The sequence below is a fragment of the Barbatula barbatula genome (assembly GCF_947034865.1).
Source record: "Barbatula barbatula genome assembly, chromosome: 4".
Lineage (NCBI taxonomy): Eukaryota > Metazoa > Chordata > Actinopteri > Cypriniformes > Nemacheilidae > Barbatula > Barbatula barbatula.
In genome coordinates this window covers 2,973,783-3,000,188 of record NC_136768.1, presented here as the reverse complement: position 1 = coordinate 3,000,188, position 26,406 = coordinate 2,973,783, and the positions used below count along the sequence as shown (strand labels likewise).

General features: G+C 41.9%; 2 protein-coding genes across 3 annotated transcripts in view; both read left to right on the top strand.

Moving 5' to 3' along the window:
- Window positions 1-9,396, top strand: lta4h (leukotriene A4 hydrolase). The gene is made up of 19 exons (XM_079454279.1): window positions 1-230; window positions 2,855-2,985; window positions 4,023-4,143; window positions 4,569-4,637; window positions 4,878-4,982; window positions 5,078-5,130; window positions 5,415-5,487; window positions 5,965-6,105; window positions 6,237-6,260; window positions 6,359-6,429; window positions 6,710-6,821; window positions 6,936-7,080; window positions 7,260-7,363; window positions 7,569-7,639; window positions 8,225-8,279; window positions 8,363-8,458; window positions 8,579-8,661; window positions 8,765-8,869; window positions 9,078-9,396. The coding sequence occupies exons 1-19, from the start codon at window positions 75-77 to the stop codon at window positions 9,199-9,201; spliced, it is 1,839 nt and encodes a 612-aa protein (XP_079310405.1). The 5' UTR covers window positions 1-74; the 3' UTR covers window positions 9,202-9,396.
- A 2,994-nt stretch (window positions 9,397-12,390) lies between these two features.
- tfec (transcription factor EC) overlaps window positions 12,391-26,406 on the top strand; it is a 31,228-nt gene continuing 17,212 nt past the window's right edge. Inside the window, exons 1-2 of one of the 2 annotated variants that reach the window (XM_079455397.1) lie at window positions 12,391-12,459; window positions 17,768-17,934. In XM_079455397.1, the coding sequence (XP_079311523.1) occupies window positions 17,791-17,934 (144 nt within the window). In that variant the 5' untranslated portion in view covers window positions 12,391-12,459; window positions 17,768-17,790. Of the gene's footprint in view, window positions 12,460-17,767; window positions 17,935-22,721; window positions 22,865-26,406 lie in introns of those variants that run through there. The other variant, XM_079455400.1, reaches the window with a different exon arrangement.

Genomic DNA, 26,406 nt, shown 5'->3' with positions numbered 1-26,406 from the left:
CCGGCGTCACGTCACCCCGCCCGGGTTAAAACCCACACGCAGCGCGAGCCGGCCGACTGTTCTCCGTATCAACAATGGCTCCCGCATCGGACCCGAGCTCCTTCGCTTCTCCTTCCAAGTGCGCCACCAGGCACTTAAACCTGACATATCGTGTGAATTTTGACCGGCGCGTACTGAAAGGAAACGCGGCCCTGACGGTGGAGGTTCTGGAGGATAAATTCTCCTCGCTGGTGAGGGTTTGATGTGATTTATGGCCGGTATGCTAATGCTTTGAATTAAAGGGAAAGCGATGGAGTTAAAGAGTAACAGCAGTCGTCGACCCGAACCTGATTTAAGATGTACCGGTTCACTTCTGTGACTGTTATACAGTCACGTGTCAACACTTGATTTATTTATTCATCAACGTGGATGTGCAGAATTTTTAGCGACATGTTCAATGAGTTATATTGCCGAGAAAAGCCACAAGGAGAACATAAGTGGTTTAAAGTGAAGCACGTGTAGGGTTAAAAGCTGAAGTTTAATGTGTAGTATGTGTAATATGACGTGTCACATGTCATTAATGAGTGTTCATCGAGATTAATACCTATCGCTGTTGGACTGTGTACCATTTTGGCACACCTGAACTTTGATTTTAGTAAATGCCAACGTCAAATGACCCTTGGCGCACAAGTGTAAAGGTCCTCTCTGGTCGAGGGTTTTTGCAGTTGGCGGGCAAGAAGCATTAAAGGAAAATATGAAATGTGTGTCCAAAAATGTTATGAATAGAGAAAGATATGTGGGTTTATATGTAGGCTACTGAAGACGTCTGGGGCACTTTTGAATGGTAGTAGTTTGAAAGGGTTAGTTGATGTGAATGGAGTTGTTTTAAACTTTTAAGTCGGCAGCAAAATTTTTATATTGTGGTGCATAACCCCCTGCTTATGTGCTCCCGAATCTCGGGGGGAGACACACTCCAACGTCTCCCCCCTTTCACGGTTTGGGTACTTTCTCCTCACGCCCTCTGATGATCTTGCCTTCCATCCACCTGGTTCTGGATGCGTCTGCCGCCTCTCCTGGTACCCAGTCACGCCATCTGGTCTTTTCTTGTCTTGCTGCTGCTGCATCTTGCCTCTCCTGGTACCCAGTCACGCCATCTGGTCTTTTGCTGTCTTGCTGCTGCATCTCGCCTCTCCTGGTACCCAGTCACGCCATCCGGTCTTTTGCTGTCTTGCTGCTGCTGCATCTCGCCTCTCCTGGTACCCAGTCACGCCATCCGGTCTTTTGCTGTCTTGCTGCTGCATCTCGCCTCTCCTGGTACCCAGTCACGCCATCCGGTCTTTTGCTGTCTTGCTGCTGCTGCATCTCGCCTCTCCTGGTACCCAGTCACGCCATCCGGTCTTTTGCTGTCTTGCTGCTGCATCTCGCCTCTCCTGGTACCCAGTCACGCCATCCGGTCTTTTGCTGTCTTGCTGCTGCTGCATCTCGCCTCTCCTGGTACCCAGTCACGCCATCCGGTCTTTTGCTGTCTTGCTGCTGCATCTCGCCTCTCCTGGTACCCAGTCACGCCATCCGGTCTTTTGCTGTCTTGCTGCTGCTGCATCTCGCCTCTCCTGGTACCCAGTCACGCCATCCGGTCTTTTGCTGTCTTGCTGCTGCTGCATCTCGCCTCTCCTGGTACCCAGTCACGCCATCCGGTCTTTTGCTGTCTTGCTGCATCTCGCCTCTCCTGGTACCCAGTCACGCCATCCGGTCTTTGTGTGCAGGACATGCCACCACCTGGCTTTGAACCCTGGACCTTCTGATCCAGTTTCAGTGCTCTTCCACCTGAGCCACTGGGTCCTGCACACTTGTGACAGTTCTCCGGGCGCATTTATCTTTTTCTTTAACCAGGTGTGCATAAGAGATGTCATTGAACACTTAAACAGTCCGTGGCTGGATTTGAACCCCCTTCCATCCGTTCTCATGCCGGCGCTCTTCCACCTGAGCCAGGCATGCTTGTGACAGTTCTCTGGGCACATTTATCTTTCCTTGAACCAAGACTACATTCAGTAAGATATGTGATTGGACACCTGAAGTCTCAGGGCCTGGGTTTGAACCCTAGGTTACGTGCACCAGTATCAGTGATCATACCTCTGAGCCACTGGCCCGTACACGCACCTGTCAGTTTTTCGGGCGTATTTGTCTTGGCCCAGTAATTGAACACTAAACTGACTGTCACTACTTTTACCTCTGAACCACTTGGTGATACACACATCTCTTTTATGTGCCTCTATAGCGCAGGGTCAAGTTTCGTGGTTACCTCGAAGTCGTGGGTGCCATAAGTATTTTTTTGGAAGGTTCTTTTTTTTTTTAAATATGATTACAAAACCTTGAAGTTTATGGAGAGTGAAGATGAAAGTTTAACCACAAGACCGTTGAGTCTCTAAAGCGTTCACCAATGCTGTTTTAAGTAGAGGTAGACTGTCACTTATTGATTAAATTTAAAGATTAGGGGACTTGAATCCAAACTTTCCCATAGCAAGCTAGAGAGTTGAACCACTAAGCCAATAACTTTTTGCAGCATTCAAACATCATTTTTGGGTGAAGTATCCCTTTGAGCACTTTTAAATGCACATCATTCATGCAAGATTGTATCATTTTAAATGCATCGTTTTTCCCACCAACTTTTATACTAGAGTAAAGGGTTTGCATATGCAAGTGAACACTCGATTTTTTTTTTCATGTGGTTGTCAAATCTCGTTTGATCCCAAGCGGAAGTGTATATGAGGAAATGCACTTGTAATAAATGATAAAAACATTATGTGTTGTCAGTAGGTCGTTGATGTGAACCTGTCCGTTATTCACATGTCTTTCTCTGTCTGATATGTTTTTGTAGACGCTGGACTCAAAGGACCTGAAGATCTTCAAGGTGTGTGCAAATGGCCAGGCAGCAAAGTTCGCTCTGGGAGCGCAGCACAGATTCAAGGGCTCTCCTCTGGAGATCACTCTGCCCTTTGAGCTATCACGGTACTGCCTCAACTTTATTCTTTCCGAGAACCAGATGGTCAGATTTCCACTTACTATTGATTTACCTGGAAATGTTCACGTAGGTGCTCATGAATGAGTGAAAAACACTGTATGCGTGAGGTAGAGACAAGGCAAACAACAAAGAAATGTGTGCTTTTATTAGCCGTACACAAACGTTGCGATGTAGAGCAGGATTCTCCAACCCAGGTCCTGTTGAGCTACTGTCCTGCAAAGTAGTCGGTCCAGGTTTGTGCGACGGGGTCAGAGAGCTGTGATCCTCTGGACGTGAGCTCACCAGGAGCGGGATCTGCTTTTGTTTTTAACAGATGACCGGCAGTTCTTGCCACAGACTGCGGAGGGTCAGTGCAGAGAGGCTGAAGAAGGTGAAGGGGCTTCCTCTCCGTATGAGTGCGTTTGCCTGTACGTTGAACAGTGTGATCGTCCAGAGGACCAACGTTAGTTGCAGGAATTGAGACGAGAATAAATATGGGTTAGAAGAATGCGAGCATATGACTTAGTGTGGCTGGTGTCCTGTCTGTCGCCCGCTCGGTGGAGTCGCGCAGGTCTGCCACTTCAGCGATCTGCATTGATTAAAAAGCGGCTCGTTACTGGCCCGCTGATTGCCGACTCTATTAACCGCTCGAAACTTCCTATTGGCTAGAACTGCTTAGTGAAACGCTAACTAGATGGCAAAGCACCAAACTTCAAGTTAACAGACCAACAGCTCTTGACAAACCACTGTGTCAACATATTGTGGCTTCCGTGTCAAGGCCTGTATTATACACTTAACAAGACAAATCCTTTTTTGGCCATATTCGGTTTAATACTGGATAATTGTTTCACAGCTCTCGTTTCACACTTGCTTTTCGTTCCTTCTTGACCCATACATAAAAAGGCACTCTGTGGAAACGTCTACGCATTTCTCCGGTTTCCTTTCAAAGCACGACTCGAATGTTGCGGGGGCATTTCTAGTATTGAACATATTTCCTCTTTCTATTATAAACTGCTTTTATTCTCCATTTTCTGTTTCTTTTCAGTGGTCAGCATGTGATAGTGGAGATCGACTACGAGACGTCTCCGAGTGCCACAGCTCTGCAGTGGCTGACTCCCGCGCAGACTGCTGGGAAAACCCATCCCTATCTGTTTAGCCAGTGCCAGGTATCTCAACCTCATTTCACAGTTCAGTCCACAGCAACACAATTCCTCTGCGTGACATGTTTGGTCAAGACGCAGTTTCCTTTCTTCCTCTTTCCAATGTTCTTCTAGCCGGGTTTGTAAAGCATTGCGAAGGCTGTGTGTTTGACACTAGACATACTTATTAACAGAGCTACAAGTGGCTTAAGGTTAAAGCTTCTGCCAAAAGCATAAGCCATATTTTAAAACAGTTTGCTGCTTTTTGTTAAATGTCCAACTCTTTACCAGCACTACTTATCTTTTCTACTTTTCTATATTACGACCAGCATCTCTGCTACACTTTCCCCACATCAAACGTGTGAGTGCTGATAATGCTGATGATAATTTTGTTGCTTAACCGTGAAGCGAGAGAGAGACGCAGATAACATCTATGTTTGGTGCTCTCGCAGGCTATCCATTGCAGGACTATGGTGCCTTGCCAAGACACTCCTTCTATCAAGCACACTTACTACGCTAAGGTAAAACACACAGACAGCACAAACTGCAACACTTGTTTTTACTGAAGCTGAAACTCTCGAACGAAACTCTCAAACACTTATTACAAGAGAACCGGTACCGGTTTGACTACATACCAGACAGCAGACAAAGATCATAAGACAGTGTATGAATGCAGAAAGGTTTTTGAGAAATTGAGCTTTAGGGAATACAAATAATATTTACATAACACCAGCTTAACCTATTGTGTGTGTGTTTGTCAGGTGTCTGTTCCCAAAGAGCTGGTGGCACTGATGAGCGCATTGCGTGATGGTCAGGAGGCGGATCCCAACGACAACACCCGAATCATTTATCACTTCAGACAGCCTGTGAGTGTCTTTCATCATCGCTGGGACAGATTTCCAATGGTTTTCCCCGAATCAACGATTCAAGACAAATGTATCGTGTTTGTTTTTTGGTCTAGGTTCCCATGCCTTCCTACCTCATTGCCATTGTAGTTGGCGCTTTGGAAAGCAGGTGAATTGTTCTCTTTCTTTCTAAACTGAATTTGGCAACAACTGTCTGATTAATATAACGTTTAATATTAAGAGCCTGACAGAAAATGGTGATTGCACAAAAGAATCAAGTTGTTTGTCACTTCTTCGCAAAGTTGACAGGAACACTCGGTCTGTGGCACACTGCGCAAACCTCAGACTTCACCAATGTCTTGCCAGCCGACTCAGTTTTCTTCATCTTGTTTTGACGAAAACCGCTCTACGTTTACATTTCTGCAGCTCATGAGTATGGTTTGTGGTTTACAGGGAGATCGGGCCCAGGTCCAGAGTTTGGTCCGAGAAGGAGTTAGTGGATCGGGCTGCGTTCGAGTTCTCAGAGGTGATGATGACATTGCGACACCGGGCTCATTTTCTCACTGATGCCGTGTCAGACATGTGGCAAGATTTTTATAAACATGTTATCCACACTTCATGCCTATCGGTCTCCATCTGCAGGCACGTAGCCAGCATAGTGGAAGTTCTATTTTGCAAAGTGTACATTTTTGCAGTTTTCGCACACATTTATTATGAAGTTCACATACTTCATTTTGGCGACTTTTTGCGTGCTACTTTGCACAGGATTAGCTCATCTATTTGGCACGTTAACAAGAAGTGAGCTTGAAATGTTACGCACAAAAGTTTTGTTAAAAAAAACTAGTAGTATACATATTATACTTTTCTAATCCCAGAACAACGCAAATTCATTTTCCCAGTTAGAACGTATTATAAACGGTATGAAATGCTGGAAACGTGCTATAAATACGAATATGAATATGATCTCCTCAACAAAACTGATCTGACACAAGTCTTCTTTCAGACCGAGACCATGCTGAAGACAGCGGAGAACCTGGCTGGGCCATACGTGTGGGGTCAATACGATGTCCTGGTTCTGCCCCCTTCTTTTCCTTACGGGGGCATGGAGAATCCCTGCCTCACGTTCGTCACACCCACTGTACTGGTTAGCGAAATCCCTCGTTTTAAAGCTCAAACACGCTTTACTTGATTGATCCAATTGCAAACAGACAGTCCTTGATTTTATATGAATACTTTCTTTTTCTCCACAACCGTGAAACTCTCGTGGTCTGCCAGGCTGGAGATCGGTCTCTCGCAGGCGTAAGTCACCTGAGCACATTTCCGCGAAGTGCTTAGACAATATTTATTGTTAATTCGCTTGTGTTTGCAAATGTGCTTTTCGTATCCGTCCGCTACAGGTGATCGCTCACGAGATATCCCACAGCTGGACGGGCAACCTGGTGACCAACAGGACCTGGGAGCATTTCTGGTACGTTAGCATGTAGCAATTTGTAATTTTAAGATGCAAAAGAAATATGGATGGTTGTGTTTTGGCTTGGTCATGACTGTGACTGTAACAAGCAATAATACGAATATCTCTGCACTTTAGTTTTGATGGTCTGGTTGACACGTGTAGAGAGTTTCATCAATTTAACCGTATGAAGTTTGGTCTACCACGTAGACAAAGTCAAAAGAGCAAGACAGGTTTTCCATTACTTGACCGCTCAGTTGGTAACAAGTCAACTTTCTTTCTCTCTCTCTCTCTGCAGGTTGAACGAGGGTCACACTGTGTATCTAGAGAGAATGATTGCCAGGTGTATGGAAAGTGAACAGCTCAGGCAGTTTAAAGGCATCGGAGGATGGAAAGAACTGCAGGAGTCTGTAAGTTGTTTTGTTTGAAGAACATTCATCAGGTTGCGCTCCAACAAATCTACATGAAATATAATATAACTAAAGTAGATTTTAAGTTTTACTTAGATAATGGTGATTTTGTAGGTGGACGAATTTGGAGCAAACAGTGTTCTTACAAACCTGGTGCCAAATCTGGATGAAGTGGACACGGATGAAGCTTTCTCCTCTGTGCCCTACGAAAAAGGATTTGCTTTGCTTTATCATCTGGAGGAATTATTGGGAGGCCCTGGTACACACACAAACAAACAAGCAAATGACGTGTATAAATATAGCGTATTCGATTCTAACGGTGTATCCATGCTCATAGTAGTAACCAATAGTAGTTTAACATGAATTAATACTACTAATAGTTCAACAAAAGGAACAAAAAAACAGCAGACTGTTTGTGTCTCTCCCGTGAACTTGTAGAGGTCTTCATGGGCTTTGTGAAATCCTACATTCAGCTATTCGCTTACGGCAGCGTAACCACAGAGGAATGGAAGAACCATCTGTTCACTTATTTTAAAGACAAGGTAAGATGTGACATGTAACGCAGGCATTATATTTGTGTGTCGCTTGGTAAAACATTGAGTTTTCTAGATTTTTCTGTCAAAACAAATTTCTACCCAACCGGTAAAATAGTCAAATTTGCTCTCATATAGCGAGTTTACATAATAAATAAGAGTTTCTTCGTGCTCGGATTACTGCGTTACTCACTTTTCTTTGTTTCTCTGTCAGGTGGACATCTTGAATAAAGTGGACTGGAACGGATGGATGCACACTCCAGGGATGCCTCCCGTCAAACCACAGTGAGAAACTCAAACTCTGTGTTTTTCGACTGCGTTGCTCCCAAAACATTTCTCTCATCATTCGGGGCATGCCCTTAACTTCCGCTACACGTTCACAAACGACGAGCGCCTGCAGATTATATCCGACAACGAGGAAAAGAAACCAAGAAGAACCATCAACATTTTTATATAAACATCGATACCAAGCTCTACTGCTAGATGTCAATGTCCCATTCAGGTTCTCTAAATGCGGTCAAACTACTTGACAAATGGCCAAATTTCATAAAACGAACATACAACAAATCGCTTAATACAACTATTATAGATTAAAATTGATGTAAATGAAATCGTTGTGTTATTACACACTAGCCAAACTCCGACTGGAAGTTAACTGCAGTCCCGGCGCACGCGTCCGATGAAACAGTCTGTATAGAGATGCATCTGATACATTTTGTGAGGACTGGAACTCTAAAAACACAGCTTTAACTCAAACCGATATAAGCTGTGTTAGAATACAGAGTTTATCTATAGCTGTATTGAAAATCTATAGAAGTTGTTTGAGTAAATATTTGTGTGACTTGCGTCTCTCACGCTCTTGGTTCACAGGTATGACACCACTATGGCCGACGCCTGCAGTACTCTGTGTCAGAGATGGGTGAAGGTGAGGTAGAACCGCATAAGAGCCAGAATATCTAATTCTCTCCGAGCGTAAGACAATCCTCTCTCTTCGTGTTTGTTTTTTAGGCAAAAGAAGACGATCTCGCCAGTTTCAACAAAGCAGATGTGAAGAAACTGAACTCTCCTCAGCTCATCGAGTTCATGGCTTTACTTCTGCAAGAGGTAACACGTGACATCGAGAAACACATTAAAAGCCTTACATTTTTATATACTCACCAATTCTAATTATTGTAAAATTAAATGCTTATCTGTGCTTTAAAGACATTTGTTTGCTCGTTTTAGAAGCCTCTGCCTCTGACCCACGTGAAGAGGATGCAAGAGGTTTACCAGCTCAATGATGTTGTAAACGCCGAGGTCCGCTTCAGGTAAACACCGTGCACGCAGAACCACTGTCGTGGTTCTTTCGTTGTGCCGTTAAACTAAAATCACACGTTTCAGTAGATCACGTGACATTTGCGTTTTACGCAGGTGGTTGCGCGTGTGTGTCAGGGCACGATGGGAGGAAGCCGTTACTCTTGCGCTGAAGATGGCCACTGATCAGGGCAGGATGAAATTCACTCGCCCCCTCTTTAAGTAAGTTAGATTTAGAGAATTCAAGATTTCACAAAAGCAATTTTGTAACATCCTCATTGCATTGAGGAAGCAAACTTGTTTGAGGTTTTGTCGACTTTGCACGCACTTCTGTTTTTTCCAGAGCCAGTTTGATGCTTTTTTGATCTGCAGGAGCTCTTCGATGTCACTTCGAGTCCTTGTTGACCTTATTTTTTTTCTAACTCTCTAGGGAAGTATACAATTTCCCCAAGTACAGCGAGGAGGCAGTGAAAGCTTTTAAGGAAAACCGTGGGGCGCTGCACCCCGTCACTGCAATGCTGGTGGCCAAGGACCTGAAAGTCGATGGAAATTAGGTCCCCGTCTCTGATCTTCTCGCGAGCGGGCTATTGGCAGTATTCTGTGCTCAAAATCATCTTGGATATCTGCGTATCAAATCTTTTGCAAAGAAAGATGGAGGTTTCCTCTTTCGTGGGCTAAAGCGCTCATCATTATTTTGTACATCTTGATGGATGTTTGTCTCAGGGCTAATAAAGCAAGCAAGCACTCTTTTCAGCGTCTTACATGTCAGTCTCATATAGCTCGGTGTATATCATCATACGTGGGATCGTTCGCCTTGCATTCCACGTGAAAAGTAGTACAATAAATATGTGCTCATCACACATTTGTGTTTTTAAAACAGACTTAAGGGGGGTCGTATGACACGGCTAAAACCAATATTAACATTTGTTTCAGATTAGTAATGCAATGTGTATACATGATTTAAGGTTTAAAACGCTGTATTTTGCATCTCCTCTTTGCCCCTCCTTTTTGAAACCCAATCCAGTTAACCAGTGTGTAGTCATTGGTCAAATACTGCATGTGTGTGTCGGAAATGTACGGTGTGTCGGAAACTCCAGATTAAGGAAAGGTGAAAACGCACTCAAACTTAAAACCTAAAGCAAATGGTCAAGTTTTAGTGCTGATAGGAGATCAAATAATGCATATACGATCAGTGAGAGTCAAAGTTTATGTACCTGTGAATTTAGAGACTCTACCAGGCCCTCTAGTGGTGATGTGTGAGAATGATATTACTGCCTGTAACGTAAGAGAATTAACACTCAGCAGAGCCTTTCGCTGGTCATCTGTATGCATTTTATCACTGCACACAACGTCAGACGATACACATGCATAAACTCAGTTTGTACCTTACAATGCCGACAGTGAGAAAAGTGAAAACAAAAAAAAGAGGAGACGATAAACAAGATTATAAATTAACATGAAGATTTCCTGAATCTGAAGGGTTCTTGTTCAGAGATTTGGATTAAAACTTTAAATAGTTTAATACGGCTCTCTTCTTTATGCGCATTAAAATGCATCGTCATTGTTAAAGCGATAGTTCGCCCAATTATCAAAATCAAAACCCTCGCCCTCATGCAACGTCATACCTGTAGGCCTATAAATTACATTATCTACTACCTTTGTAGTCAAAGGTTTGTTTTCCTAAATTCTTCAAAATACCTAATTTTGTGGTCAAAAAAACAAAATGTAAAGTCATTTTTCCTACTATGTTAGTGTAACGTTCTTCCAAATATCTCTCTCCGTGTTCATCGGAACAAGCACATTTATAGCTACAGGTTTGAGGCAACCCGAGTTCACGGTGAAAGATTTTTCATTTTTGGGTGAACTGTCCTTTTTAAGAGATGTTTTATGGCTGACCTTTGGCATAAGCTTGAATTCTACAATGCTGTGTAGACGTTCATCGTATCGACCGCTAGAGGGAGACGTTATACCACGCGTACGTTCTGAATGCTGACATAAAACCTCTAGTCTCGTCTTGTATCGTGTTTGTCATCCGTTTATTTCAAAGCTAATATACTATTAACAGTGAATATTGAAAAACGTTAAAGGATAAAAAAACAAAGACCAAACTGGCAAATACAGTGACGGTATAGGGTGACCCCACAGATAAAAGCCATGCTTATCAGAACAAACTAGTTACACAAACACCAGAGGATCAAACAGCAGTGCCGTTTATAAAAGAGCAGTCCAGTTTTTCCTCCTCCTTCAGGACAGTCGGTTCTATTTAAACAATGTCACTCGCGTTTCACATCCATTTGTTTTGTCAAAGCCAGACAAAACCCTGTGGACCTTTAAGTGTGCAATTCAAAATTCTAAGGGGGGAAGTTTTCACAAGTGAAAAAAGTTATTACGCACCTTCACAATACCTCTGGTTGAAGTCTTGCCTCTTCTGATCTTCTCTCGGCTGGACTTCTGCTTTCCAGCCCGTCTCCTCTGATCTTCAGTCATCCAAGAGGCCTCTGCCAGCCGGCGAACTGTCAAAGTAACCCCGGAATCAAACACCACCCCGTGCTCAGCTATGATCAAAGCAACACAGGTGAGGCAGCCATACAATTGGCATCTAAAAGTAAGCCGTCCACCCGCCACCCCCCTCCTTCCCTTCTGCTTTTTTATCTTCCCACTCTGACACGGGGTAGAAGCGTGGAGCACGTTGATCAGAATAAAGCAAAGCGATCGGGTTTTGAAGACGTGGGAGAAGTTTGTTCTCTGCAAAACTTTCGGACAAAGGGAATGCTGGGATTGACGTGAGGGCTCTGTTTGAAGGGATATAAGGAACGGCGAGATGTTTGCCGAGACCTCTTGTGTTCTTTCCCCCTGTCAAATACATCAGCTGTTCTTCTGTTCGTGAAGAATGACTAAGCGCATATATAAATACATATCAGATACATTTGAAATGCAGACACGAGTCAAATACAAGGTCTCGATTCATCCGGTCTCTGTTACGATGACTCTCTGAGCACAAATAACTGGAGATTATCAAGAGCTTTAGGAAGCGGTGTGATGGAGATAACGTGTCCGTGTCTTGTATCCCTCGACCTATTCTCAAGCTTTAAAATCAAAGGACTCGTGACTATGAGAAAGTCATAAAAACGTGAAATAAAATGCTGCCATCTTCAGATTATCCCTGATAGAAGGAGAAGTTAGACAGAACCAGGCTGAGCACAGGATTCGGCATATGTACGACTCCTATTTATACACATCAAGGTAGTTCACCAAAATTAAAACTTTGAAAACATTTCGGTTCATTGACATCAAGTCAAATTATCTTAACATGTTTTGATACAAAATAAAAAAATGCACGAAAAAATTGAAAAGTTGCCTTTTACAATTTACAAACAGATTATAAGAAAAAAACTGAAATATAAATAAATAAAACATAAATAGCAGCACAAAACATAAATCTTGACCCACAAAATATTTGACATGTTTGTAACAAGGTGAAAACGGAAAAGCATTTGTACATTTTTCAACAAAATATTTCTTTAAATCATAAATAATATACAAATAAATAAATACCAAACACACGGATGTGGGAAAAAACTAATAATCCCACAGAAGTCCATTACATCATTGCATTGCACAAAAATGAATAACGGGTTACAAGATTTGGTTCCCTATGCAAGATATTTATGAGGAGGTCGTCTTGACGCTTGCCATTTGCACCCGGTTATATAAACGTAGAAAAGAGGAAACAGATTAAGATTTATATCAGACAGAGTCTTACTGGCAAAGACAAGATCACAGACTGACAAATAAGAAACCACACATCACAGGTATTTCATTTATCTCAATCTACACCGATATATCTATAATAATCTGTATATATCTGTAAATACTGTATATAATAATAGAGTGACATGGATTTTTCTGTCCCATCAACAATGACACCATATAGAGTAATGGATGAGATGTTGACAAAGATCAAAGCTACGCTAAACCGCACTCTCTGATCGTTGGTTCAAATTTCTTTCTTTTGTATTTGATATTGCTTGTGTTTCTTTAAACAATTTGGGTGTCGGGCTCTCATATTCCTTGTATAATGTCTAATCGGTCAACTTGTCATTCAACAAGAACAAATCATTACATGTATAGAAATAAACTAAAACACAGATTAAATTTACATTCTGATCCATCGCCTGGGGTAAAAGGTCAGATGTTTACTTGAAATATTTGCTTTTCAGTTCATAATGTTTTGTGCAAAGTACGTTCTTATAAAATATTAGAAAAAAATAATACACAAAACATTTGTGCAAGCAGAATCAACCTCATTTAAATGTTCATTAATAGGAGCAAAGTTAACAAAATAACCATATAAACAACATCTAAGAATGAACAACGTACGCTAACAAACAAGCAAACATCAGTTCATATGATCGTATTCCCCATGTTATGCTTTATCTTCTTCTAAAAATACATTTCGTTGCACTGTACTTGTATGTGTGTAATGACAATAAATTGAATCAAATCAAAAAAAAAAAATCGTGTTCGTATAGTTGTGGGGTATCTGCTCTCCAGAAACGCATTTTAAAACGCTGAGATTTTGTTTACTGAAACTGACGAAATGACTTTGCAAAAAAGGACACAAACAAACAAAACATGAAGCAGCAACAGGCGTTTTACAATAACTAAACTTCCTCTATTCGGGTCCCATAACATATTTAGTTTGATAAGTTCAGGAAATGCCCTCTATCATGGGATTTTTGCACCCATCTCTTGAGGATGTGGTTTTGCACTCACTTTAAAAGAATATATCTGAATCGAGCACATGAGCGGCTGTCACAATCACGACACGCGGTATGACTTTGCAGGCACACGGATTGTTCAATCGATACGCAAACACAGTATTTCATATACAGCGAGCAAAACAACAAAAGGCCATTAATGGAGAGCACTTGAAACGGTCACTCGTAAGAACGACTCGGGACACCGCCAGGACAAAAACTCAGATGGGTGGAAAGAGCTAAATAAATCACAGAGGGCAAATATCAAAGACAGAGATGAGCTGCGGCGCCTGGAGCCCAGCGTGAGGTTCATGTCATTTATGTAGAGAGAATGAGCGCGATCCACAGGTGTTGATCAATGTCAGGGGGTGTGAGAGTCATACGGAGAGGAGAGGCCAGGTGAAAATAGACAGGGAAAGGATATCTGACATTTGAATGACAATGAGATAATGAAGATGTCTCGGAGATGAAATATGCAGACGGAGACGAATGAGATTTTCAAACTGGCATGAAGTTTGTGGGAGAGAAGGACAGAGAGAAGAACCCAATAGCGGTCACATGCCATGATACTATATTTTTCCCAACCAATTCATTTATTTTGTCAGCTTTCATAGAGTTTACATTAATATTACTTCTGAGAAATCATATAATATTGTATATTTTTTGATCTGTCGAAGAATCTAGAAAAGCAAACAGTTCTGGGGCACCTTTGACTATCATTTACTATGGTAGTGGATTGATGTCCCAGATCTGAAATTTGCTCACGTTCTTCAAAAACCTTCCTGTGTGTTCAGCAGACCCGAGGGCGAGTAAGATGAGGGATTTTTCATTTCTGGGCGAACTGTCCCTTTTAGGGTTACTGGTCACCCGTTTTCTGGTCCAAGAAACCTTGTCTACCCCAGAAAAAAAGGACATGACTCCTATCAAAACCCCTTGAATGCCACAGGACTGATGAGAGATGTGTGCAGAAGACAGAGAGAGAGCGAGACGTGTGTCTGTGTTCAGAGGAAGTACAGCGCCGTGTGCTTAGAAAGGAAAGCCAGCGTGCAGTGTTCACCTCTGATTCAGCCATGAGTCACGAGTCTGCCGTTGCTCAATATCTGAAGATCGCCCACCTCCTAAAGGTCAGTCACAAGATCGCCGCCCTGTTTGAGGAACGACACAAGAGGTGTGAAGAGATGTAGGATGCTCAGATTAAAAGTGCATTCAAGCAATACAAAATACAAAGAACATTTTACGTCATTTACATCATATTTTTTATTCTGTCATACTGAAATTAAACATGGCAACAGTGTTTAAACAATATACAGATTCGCACACCAAAATTGTTTGCAGGAACACAGACCAGACTCTCCGTTTTAACCAGATGATAGTCGCTCCTCATAATAATCTAACATTTATTATAAATAAGATTTATTTATAAGGCTGGCTGAACACGTATGTCAACAACTAAACAAAATGTTTAACCGTTGCCTCTTCAAATGATGTTTAGCTCAAACCTGAAGATAACTTAAAAGTTTCGAGCACACACTATTCGGTCTAAACAGTGACCTCTTGTGGTCAGCTTTACTCTGGTTGGAGTGTAATAAACTCATCCGGCCCAGATAAGTTCGTAAAGGGCAGCGGTTGAGGATCTCAGAATTTACATTCCAGACTTCATATTGTTTAATCACAGGGAGGATGACTGAACTGCCTCCTCGAGGAGAGGCGGGTTTCAAAACTCTCCACAGCAGTGCTCTCATCCCGGCGGAGTGATGAAGGATCTCTCCACGCCGAGTGATGTTTGAGAGCCCTCGAAACCGAGCGTTCTTACCCTGCCTGCCCCGCGCCTCTGCGAGACCCTCACATCACAGAACCAACATCTCATCCGAGACGAGGTTCAGACACGAGTGAGGCTCGGCTCACCTTGTCCAATCAGTGACAGCCGAGGGGATCACGGAAAGGTGAGGCACGGCTCAACCTTGGCCAATCAGACATGACATTGAATCCCGCTGTCTCTCCGCTGCCCGTGGCTCTTGGGTTTGACCGTCTGGCCACTGTGCTCTTAAAAACAGCAAACGAAAGCTTCTCTCTCTCTCTCTCCTAAAGATGTGCAAAAGACAAACCGGTCGAAATGTTAAAACCATTCATTTGCTATTGATTCATTTACTCTTGGTGTGGCCAAACGTTTCCGTGAACACTGGAAGTTTCACATTTCATCAGATACGGTACATCAAAATGATATGGACACGTACATCAGGATGCAGGAACGTCGTAGATTTGATCTCGATCCATTATTTGGCTTCATCGACTCAGGGCGCAGGGAGAGCCACCGCAACCCCGCTCATCCCCAGATGAGGGCCAGCGAGCAAAGAAAGCCAAAAATACGGCTGTGAAAAGAGCAAGGTGCTTCTACTTGAAAGACCCGCAACAAAGACGTCTGAGGACCTGAGAGACAACAAGAAAGAAGGAGAGACGGAGAAAGAGGAAACAAGCGTTTTGTCTCTCAGGCCTCCCGCCGACGGAGGAGCAAAACTCCACACAGGGCAGTGTCTGATGGGAGAGCTTTTAATGAGGCCCGGGGGAGGAACGAAGAGCTCATCAGACTGAAACGCATCCTCTATGAGATCTCCCGCAGACACACACCGTTCGTATCAAACACATCACACACACTCACTCGAAACCTTCCTTCAGACTTACAGACTTTTAACAAGAGCAGGGCTCCTGTGAGGTCTCTTAATACTGAGGTCCATTTGACCTGAGGCTACGGTTCTATCCTTCCTTTGTTTCTACCTACACGAGAAGCTAACCGTTCCTGCGAAACCGTGAGCCTGAAGGCTTTTGCTATACTCTGTAAATCACCAGTTAAAGTCGACAGTATCCAGACCCTCAAGGCGTCCAAAAATAATGCTATAAACATCTCTTTTGCAAATTGGATGTTCAGAAGAAAACGCAAGTTGTGTGTAAAGGCAAAACCTGTTGCCGTAAGGAACAGTTGAGCGAAAAAGGAAAATTCTGTCATCGCCAAACAAATCCTCAATCTCTTTGTTCTGTTGATGAAAATATATTCGTCCCGATATCTCTGGACAACAATGAAATGCTGTTTGGAACAACTTGAGGGTAAGACCTTAGTGCCGTTAGTGCAGTCTGCGACAAAAGCCTTGGATTAGGGTCATTATTTGGCTTCATTATAGTGTTAACTCCATAAAATGGCCCCGTTGTTTGGGAGAAATACTTACTCGCCCCATAATGATGAGAAATAGTGGCCCAGTGTGGACCCCGACCCAAGCGAAGCGCAGAGACGATTGTCTCGAATAAAGGAAGCTAAAACCAGCTCGGTCTCCGGAATGCTGACCGTTGGACAGGAACATTTTTTAGCAGCATTTCGGACCGTCTCCAAATCTGACTGGTGTCTGGGATTGGACGTTCAACGGCAGCACTGTTCTGCGATGCTGACAGGAAATGAGAAATAATGAGGAGGGAGAGAGAGAGAAAATTTAACATCACTTGCACCGTGCATGGAAGGAGAGGTGTGGGGAAGACTTGCCAATTATGTTGCTCTCAACCTTCTGTTCATTTTATAATAGCGCTCTTTCCTTTCACAGTGCTGTCTGGCTCTCAGCGGGGTTCCTCTGATTGTGCGAGACCATCGTAGTATCGATGATTTCTCTTAGGGAATAAGCTCCTAACACCACATACTTGTACATCGTACCTATGTATTGTATCGTATTGGACATCTGAAATTACTGCATTATGGTAAAGTAAAACAAAAAGACAAATATTGCTTGCAACATGTGGTACAAACGTACACGGATTAAGAAAATAATGCGCATGAAAGGCATATACATCAGGGTAGACAGGATGTGGCCCGGGTCTGGTTAGACCGTTCGCTTCTTCCCATTCTCCCTTCACTGGGCCCTGAACCATCGTCAGGTTCATTTGCTCTTCGTCATTCAGAAAAGATGGCCCGGATCACTTCCTGTCTAGCAAAGACATGTTTTCACGAGCCCATTATGTCAGAGGCCGAGCGGCATCTGTCGCCATCGGCAACGGTCATGCTGCAGTCTCAGGAACAAAGTCCTCTCATCAGGACCAGCGGTGATTTAGAACGGATCACTGTGAGATCAGCACGGAAGATTAACAGGCCAGTTCCCTGGAAAAAAGATCACAAAGAAATTAAAGTCATAAGAGAATTATAGAAGTATAAAAAAGAAGGACATTTTATTAAATAATGTAAAAATGATGCTGCGACACTAAAACAAGCATTTTCGTAGCAGATGATTGAAACAGGGAAACTATACGTTTGTTATACCACTTAAAAGTGAATGCAGTAGAGTGGATACCGTTTTACATAACGCAATTTCTTTTGTTGTGTTTTCAGCATCTAGCATTGGGAAAGCAGCGATGTTTCAGCCGTTCTCAGGACTCGAGTCAGCCATCGCGACTAATGTTTCAAACCAGCAGAATCAGTGGACCCCGGGACCTCCGCCCTCCTCGTATCCATACACTTACTACACCAAACCGAATGCAAGCACATGGCCCTGGAAGGTAGGGTCAATCTCACATCACTGTTACCTACGGTAACATCACGTAAAAGAAGCTGTCAGCCGCTCACGTCTGTAGACGTTTTTCTAACTTGACAGTCATGTCTTCACAAAAACTCCTCAGAAAAAGATTCAAATGATTTCTAAGTAGCATAAAAATATTTGAAACTATTATTGTTAAGACGGCACGTTTTCAATGCGTGCATAAGTATGAGTGTAAAAGTCATTGTGTGCGTGTTATAGAAAAGATTTTCCCTCTTTCTGCTGCATCGATATTTAAGCCCATAATGTGATTATAGGGGCATGCCGATGTCGCACATTTATGCCACAAACCACCCAAATAGTCCATTGTGTCTCAGGGTTCACTGGTCTGGAATGTCAGCGCTGTGGATTTAGTAGCATTATTGTTTCAGAGAGTAATTCCACGCTATGTGCTGACAAATACTCAAGGACTGTGTTACTGTAGACGCAAGTTTATTCTGACTGTCAAAAGAGCAAAGCAGTGCTGTCTCATTCCGTACATGTGAAATATGTAAAGCGTGTTGTCCTTAAGCCTACGGCACATGCACACAAACACACTTTTCACCAAAAAAAAGATTTTGAAGAATGTCTCTACACGACCTCCCAACTATGAACCTTATGTCAGAGGCAGGTGTGCTGGGGGGATTTACGGTTAAGAGTTATAACAGAAGGCCGAATAGGGAGGTAAGGGGTGAGTTTTGGATCACAGATAACGAATAACACCACAGCAGACTGAAAGACCACAGACCACCCAGCCTGTCTGGCCAAGACCCAAACTTAGTCTGACATCCTGCGACCAACGGCAATGACAGGAGGTGGGCAGGTCTAGAGATGTAAAATAGGGACAGGCAGTTATACCGTACGCTATCGTGAAGGGTTTACTGAACTGCATTCATGGGAAAGAATTGAAATGATCCGGGTTTAGAGCTGGACAGTTTCTCAAGAATACATGGGCCGTGAGGTAATGTGTCATATACTTGTTGGTGTAAACTCGTGAATCTTTTCTGGTCAAAAACTTTTGTCAGATCAACATAGGAAAACTCATCACCACAATTCATCATTTTCTCTATATACGGTTTTGCAAATATTCGACAAACAAAAAGTATTCCCTTTAATAAAATCCCAAGTGCCAAGAGACCTATTAAAAACTGATGATGTGATGCGTGTAGACATGTCGGACGCTCGCTCGTCGATGACCTTTGCATTTGAGCTTGGTTTAGAAAAAATGTGAATATAAAAACGATCCAAACGCCTGGTCGTATGTAAAACCGCAATATCGACGACACATTTCCTTCAAAATAATGACGTAAGGTTTTCACCCGTCAGCAATGAATGAAAAAACGTCTTTAAGGAAAATCACACTTCAAAGTTTGAAGCTTTCTACCGCGAGTAAGCCAAAACAAACGTGCTAGAGAAAAACTGAATTTATACGTTAGAAACTTTCCAACATGTAGCGGTTATCCATTCTGTCATCCAACAAACTTGACACGCATCTCTGTCTGTGTAGACCGACTCAACTTTGATCCAATCATCACAGGACTTGATTGATCATCAAGCCCAATACTCCCACAATAACCCGATTGGTCCTAAAGGCTATTCCTGTTGTTTGGGGGGCGTGTTTAACGTTCGTCTCTTTGATCTGCGAGGGTCGTTCCCAGCTAATAGGATTATGCCACCGGCCTTTTAAATTCAATATATTGCATGTAAAAACTCAATGGAAACCTGTTTATCTGCCTGACCTCTCTGGATTACCCTCTCTGTCCAGATGATCCAGACATGCCCCTCTCTGTTCCTCGTAAAACAAAAAAGGAGGAATTCAGACTACAAATGATTGTCAGGTCAAACGAATACATTCCATTTGCAGATTGTGTTAAAGCAGCCGGACGTACAATTTTTTCCAATGACACTGTCCCAGTTCCCAAAAGAAGAGCGATTAAAGGGTTTATCAATTTGTGCCATTCTGGGTTTCGAACCCATGACTTAGGTTGCTGGAGCTATAAACCCAGCCAGATTCAACTGATGGAGACCTGGTGGGAATTTGTGTGGAAGTGAGCACATCATAATCCCGATGGCGGTTTCGTGTTTTGGCCCATGTACAAAATACGTCCGTTGAATCCCAAATTTAGCTATTAAACCAAAAGCACAGATTACATTACTTGGCGCATTATCCCATAAAGGTGAATTGTTAATGGAAATTACATTCCCTTCTGGAATCGCTTCAACGTAATAACATTACGGAACTGGCACGAGTCAAACGGGAAACCTGGTAAGACCTGCCGCGTGTCCCACCAGAACACAAGTTCTGAACCGAAGCAGTAATTCGCTTTTACCACAAAGACGGCAACCAAACCCACATATTCTCCTTTATAAGATTAATGCGGTACATGCAGCAGGTGTCTGCCAAAATTCCTCTCTTATTTAAACAGCCCGGCCCATACCAGCCCCTGTAATCCTATTAGGCCTAATCGAGTGAAGTTGGCAGTCGTTTTCTGTTAAACCAAGTTCGGCCGCTTATAGGATTCAAAGAGAAAGGTTCATGTGGAATATATGCTAGTGTGGTCTTTAGGACTCAGCGGTGGAGAACATCGCCGTGCCCCGAGGCTCCTGTGGGGTCTGGTCTGGCCTCAGGGCCCTTCTGGGGACTTCGGGTTTGCAGGGATTACGTTGATTAGTAAAAGTCTTATTATCTCAGTTTCTTTCTTAGAAATTTCGACTTCTGAAATCGTATATGCTTTGTTTTTGTTGGATGTGCTTGGTTGTGAACGCGAGTGAATGTTTTCTCTTTTAAAGCACAACAAAAGAACAACAAGAACAACAAAAACAGCAGATCGGCTACGATAATATTCTTTTGATGAATATACATGTTTTAAATGTGAACAATTTTGACTAGTTGTGGATTATCAAAGCTTTTATTCAAAGCTCCATAACTAAACAGACATTTTGTCAGACACACACGCCGGCACGAAGCTAACTTCCGCTCTGTGTTATTTTAAACTTAATATACATTCATATTTGATCGTATATTAATCGTATATATATATAATATAGACAATAATGTGGAAGGTAATTCCAAGACTAGACCATCTTTGATTGTATGACGTGTTTGAAGACATGCAAAACCAGAGCCACTAAACTTGTCTCTCCCTCAAAGATGCTGCCTGTCTGTGCCGATTGACCTTTGGCCTCTGATCAAAGTGAGCCGGTTTCTCCATCTGATGACAACACGTATATCAGACAGGGCCACTGTGGCTCTTAATGTGGTGTATCACCAGAGACCCTAACTAACTCCCTCAGGCCTACATCTCAGCATCACGGCTCCGCCCCTCTGATTAGTCACTGGCGTCTCTTTGGACATATTGCTCTTAGATGTTCAATACAGAGCTAGTCGGGATAAAATGCACCATGAAGAGTGACTTTGACATGTCTGTATCATTCAAGTGAACGGACTGAGAACAACAGGATGAAAGCAATGGTACACCCTATGCATTTCGGCTATGGTACGTCCTTAGTAACTTGGCCTTATATAAAAGAAATATATAAAAAAAATATATATATAGCCCTAGTCCCATTTCATTAAATCTATATTTCGCATACAAATAAAATGATGCATACTTAAGAACCATTGTCGTGTTTAATATTGTGACATTATGACAACCGAGTAAATGTTTGACCCAAATCTCATTACCGCAATGGATGCGTTGTAGCGTATCTCATTAGTCTCAATGATGATGCTCATTACCGGAACACAAAAACAACACATCAATAATACTAATCACTATAATCCTACAACAGACATCATTTCATTTTTTTTCATTAAACATGAATTGTGAAATATAAAAGAAATAAAAAATAAGATGACTCCATAAAGTGGTCGGCATACTTTGTAAATTGTGTTACGTGTACATCAAAAGCAGGGCAGGGGACAGCGTTAACTATCAGGGACATCCAAAGCATCCTTTCTGGAAGTCAGATAAACGTCAATGAAGATCTGAGAAAGTCGTCATTAGTCGCATAGCGTTCCTTAATCTCAATCAGATTACGCCACCCCTCCTATTGAGGAAAGTTAATCTCTACAATAACGTTTCTGTTGTTTTCTAATTCCTTGTGAAATTCATTGAGGTGTGAGTGAGCGGGGTTTCTGCGCAAAGCTCTGGCACCCAACGCCCTTCGTTTCGGTAAATAAACCCATTTGTAAAGACCAATTTGACTACGTCATTGCCTAATCTGTCCAGCGGAGCATTGAGAAACTGCTCTCTTTGTCTTTAGGAAAGGAGCCATAGACGGACGGACAGAATTTCCAAGGCCCAAATTTAGATACCAGATAAAGGCTGAGCATTATTTCAGTGTCAAGCTTTTGGTCCATTTAACTCCTCACCAACTCTAGTTACACAGATTATAAATCTCAAAGGAGGAAACATAAAAATAAATCACAGAATTGGTTTAATTGCCACAACACAAGGTGCCTGAGCACAGCTAGAGAGTGGGTCAGGATTTGGTAGGATGGTTGGCAATGTCTCAATGGTTGCCCGACTGCACAGTTAGCCGGCTGACCTCTGACCCCGAGAAAAATAATTAATGAAAAATGGAGATCGGAGCCAAAATGTGCCGAAGCGACCGCGTGAGGGAGGGGGGAATCAAACATCAAAGAGGGTTTGTAATTGGCCCTGTGGCTTTCATTCCTTGCCCCATTTCTTTCAATTCATTGACTCAAAATAATGGGTTCAGGTTCATTATCAACAGGTTGTAAGATTAGGACTGCTAAACTTCAACAGAGCTGCGTGGCTCGCAATGCTCAGAGGTGCCCGCAGATGTGATGAACGGCATTGTTGCGTCGGAGGAAAGAAAGCTACAGTGTGCGCTTGGAGTGCGATTTGGGCAGCATCAGAATGCTGGAATACAACTGGTGTGGTCAGGTTAGTCAACTTGGTGTCGTATACTGCATTGGAGTTACATAACATTAAGTTCGTCTGAGATTGCGTTGATCCTTTCATTCTGTGCTCTTTTATCGGACCATTTAAAGATTTGTGAGTGTGTGCGTGTGTGATAGAAAACAAGATGAAAAGCAAAACCGCAAGACTGAAATTGTCATTTTGTCAACTTCATGCCTAATGCTAATCTGTGCCTCATCTCATTCTCAATATACACATCAAATGAATCTGTAATCAACAATCCCATTACGAAACGGCCGTATGATGCATCGTGCGTAACGTGTCAGTACGATGCGACATTTGACAAAGTAAATTCAAGCCGGCTAATTTAATACTCATAATTGCATCACCGGTGTCGTGTGCGTGTCATACTGACAGGTCATTATACGCTTCATATTTTCCACTAACAGCCTCACAACATAAACGATCCAGACAAGCCACTAATGTAGCGTGTGTATTAAACACCAGCCAGAAAATTACAGCGATAAAGATCGTGTGTGAAGTTTCAGAAAAAATTACTGTATCACTTTTCCTCAAATTAGATCAACATTATAATATTTTCTAGCGGAGGAAAACAAGAGCAGAACTAATTTATGGCTGACTATATACAGCTGCGAAAAAAACGAAGAGACCATCCTAAATGTTCATTTAATCATCATTTCTAGATGTATTGTCTCCAGTCCGGTGTCTGTTGGATTTCAACAAAATCGAACCTCGATTGACAAAGTCATCCAACAGCGATGTGAAAGCCTGACATCACGATAATCCTTTTTAAGGTTAATCATTAATACTTTTCTTAAATACGCGTAGAAATATTACTGTTGTCTTGTTTCTTTGCAGTATTTGACGTCTGAAAAAATACAGACCATCATTTCAGCAAACCTGTTTCTACACTTTTATTAGAAATTTTGAGAGAGAAATATTGTTTGTAGTTCACAAAATGAAACAAAAAACATCATTTTACCTAAACAGATACCTGTACATAGTAAATTCTGAAAAAACTAACAAATTTAGAAATGGTCTCTTCATTTTGTCCGTGGCTGTAAACAAAAGCATGTGCGTTTACTCTGGTCGATAGCCGCCTGCGCTGTTAAACAGTCGATGTCAAAGACCTCGTATCCGTATCCTATATATCGTGTGGTTATCCTCGCTCCCACCAAAGTAAGTGTAAGCTGCCAGCATGTGATGCTGTAAAATAGCTCAAATACAGATCTTTACAAACCAACTCTCTCCAAAGCTGCTCGTATCCTCAGCTGGAGTCCTATTGCTAAGACTTTGTTGGGTTTCTCATACCTGGGTGCAACTTCAGATCCTTAATAACCTAATAGGTCTTAAGTCAAGTCTTTGGTCTGAAGAGAACCCTGCAGTGATGAAAGAAGAAGCATCAGTTTGTATTAGCGTCACCAAAGTCCTCGGCTGATGGTACGAGGAAGAAAAAGTGAAGGCCGCTCAAGAATGTGGGATTCCCTCCAACCGATTGTGTTATTGTTTTCGTCATAACCGCAATTCATTTCCACCATCTGACAGCCATTTACTCCCTTTAAGTTGGTTTAAAGGAATTTAAAAGACATTTGAGGATGTGAGACTTTCCATCGACAATGTAAAGAGGGATAAAACGAGAAACTAATTCTTGCTTGGCCTTACTGACTTGATCGCAAGTAGACGTCATGAATTTCTTTGTTTTCAAACTGATTTGTAAGTACGGTAGCCCTTGAAATGTTTCTTAAAGTATTAATGTAGGCGAGCAAACAAACTACATATATCCACAATAAATGTTCTTAAAGGGACAGTTCATCTTAAAAATTACGACTCCGTCTTCATTTACTCAACCGAGAGTTGTTCTTTGTTCTTGGCCACCATTGACTACCATAGTAGGAAAAATGACAATTGTGAACTGTTTGCGTTCTTACATTCTTTATTATTGTCTCTGTTCTGTTGAACACAAAAGATATAAGTAATTTTTCCTATGGTAGTCAAGGATGGTGGCCAAGAACTGTTTGGTAACAGCATTCATCCAAATATCTTTCTCTGTGTTCATCACAACAAATACATTTATACAGATTTGGAGCAACTAGAGCGTGTAAATGAAGAAAATGTTTATATTTGGGCGAACTCTTCCTTTAAGACCACCCGATCAAAAGAAATGCTTAATGATTGATACGATCTCAGAGACCGTGATCTGTTTGCAAATGTAAAGAAAAATACTTTTATTAATGCAATTTACACCAATGTTATTGTAGTATTTGTAATAAACTTTTCTGTTTATTGAAATCAAAGTTTCTTTGAAAATTAGAAATGTTGCCTCGGGAACTTGAGGCACCTAAAACGAAACTAAAACAAATAAACAGACATACATAACAGCTAAAATTACACAAATAAAAGCTCAAATATGATCAAAAGCTGAAAACAAAACTACAATAACTCTGGTTACTTTTTGAGGCCACTATAGAATATGCACCTGTCATAGTCGTCAGGATAGTTTCTTATATGATGTTCATGACCGATTCCCCTTTTACCCAAACATAATGCATTTTTAAGCCACAAATTAAAAAATGATTTCCTGTTCAACATACTGAATCTATAGGTCCGTCCAGAGGACCCAATCAGACGGACGAGACCTTTTATTCAGTTCTAAACACAAGCAACCAACACGCCGGACACTTTGTACCTCGGTCTTCTCTATTCAAGGATCAAATGAAACTCAGGCTTTGCCCATTAAGCTATTTGAGCCGTGGAAAGTAAGATCTGTGGAAGAAAATGACATTGATTTTTACGATCCACTAGTAAAATTGAATCAGTGTATTGATCTATATATAATATCTGGATGTTCTACTTGATAGGATTAAGTCGTAAACGATAGGAGGCCTGAAAAATCAAAGATCACTTTTGAAGGGTTTGTGAATAGTTCAGGTTCACCCTTCGGGAATGCTCACGTGCGGCGCTGTACACAAGCTGATATTTATAGTTTCTGTGAATAAACCTTTTGTTTTCAGAAGCTAGCAGATGGCATTTGTGTGCGGGCCGTGAAGATCCGTATTACCTGCTATAATAGTTTAAGAACAGCCCAATGGAAACTAAAAACAGACTTTGCATAACTACATAATGTAATACTGTGTGTATATATACACCGTTGAAAAAAATATGAGCCCCTTGGTAAATATAAGCAAAGAATGCTGCAAAAACAAACCTGCGTTGTTCCTTCTTTTGATCTTTTATTTATAACATTCACAAAAAAGTAAACCTACTGAAAGTGGGGGAATATCACATAATAAAATAAATGTTTTTCTGTGATGCACTCTGGCCAGAAAGTCTTACGAGTAAAAGCTCTCTCAAGTATATTCCCGTTGATATCTATATTTTCCTGTTTCATCTAGAAGCAAGATGTTGACCAGTCATGACTTCTTGTTGCACGGGAAATAAATATTAAGTAACGCAAAGCCAAAATCCCCCTTAATCTTTCATCACAATGGATAAAACCAAAGAATGGTTCTTCACAAAAACACTTTATTTTTGCCAACTCTTTTATA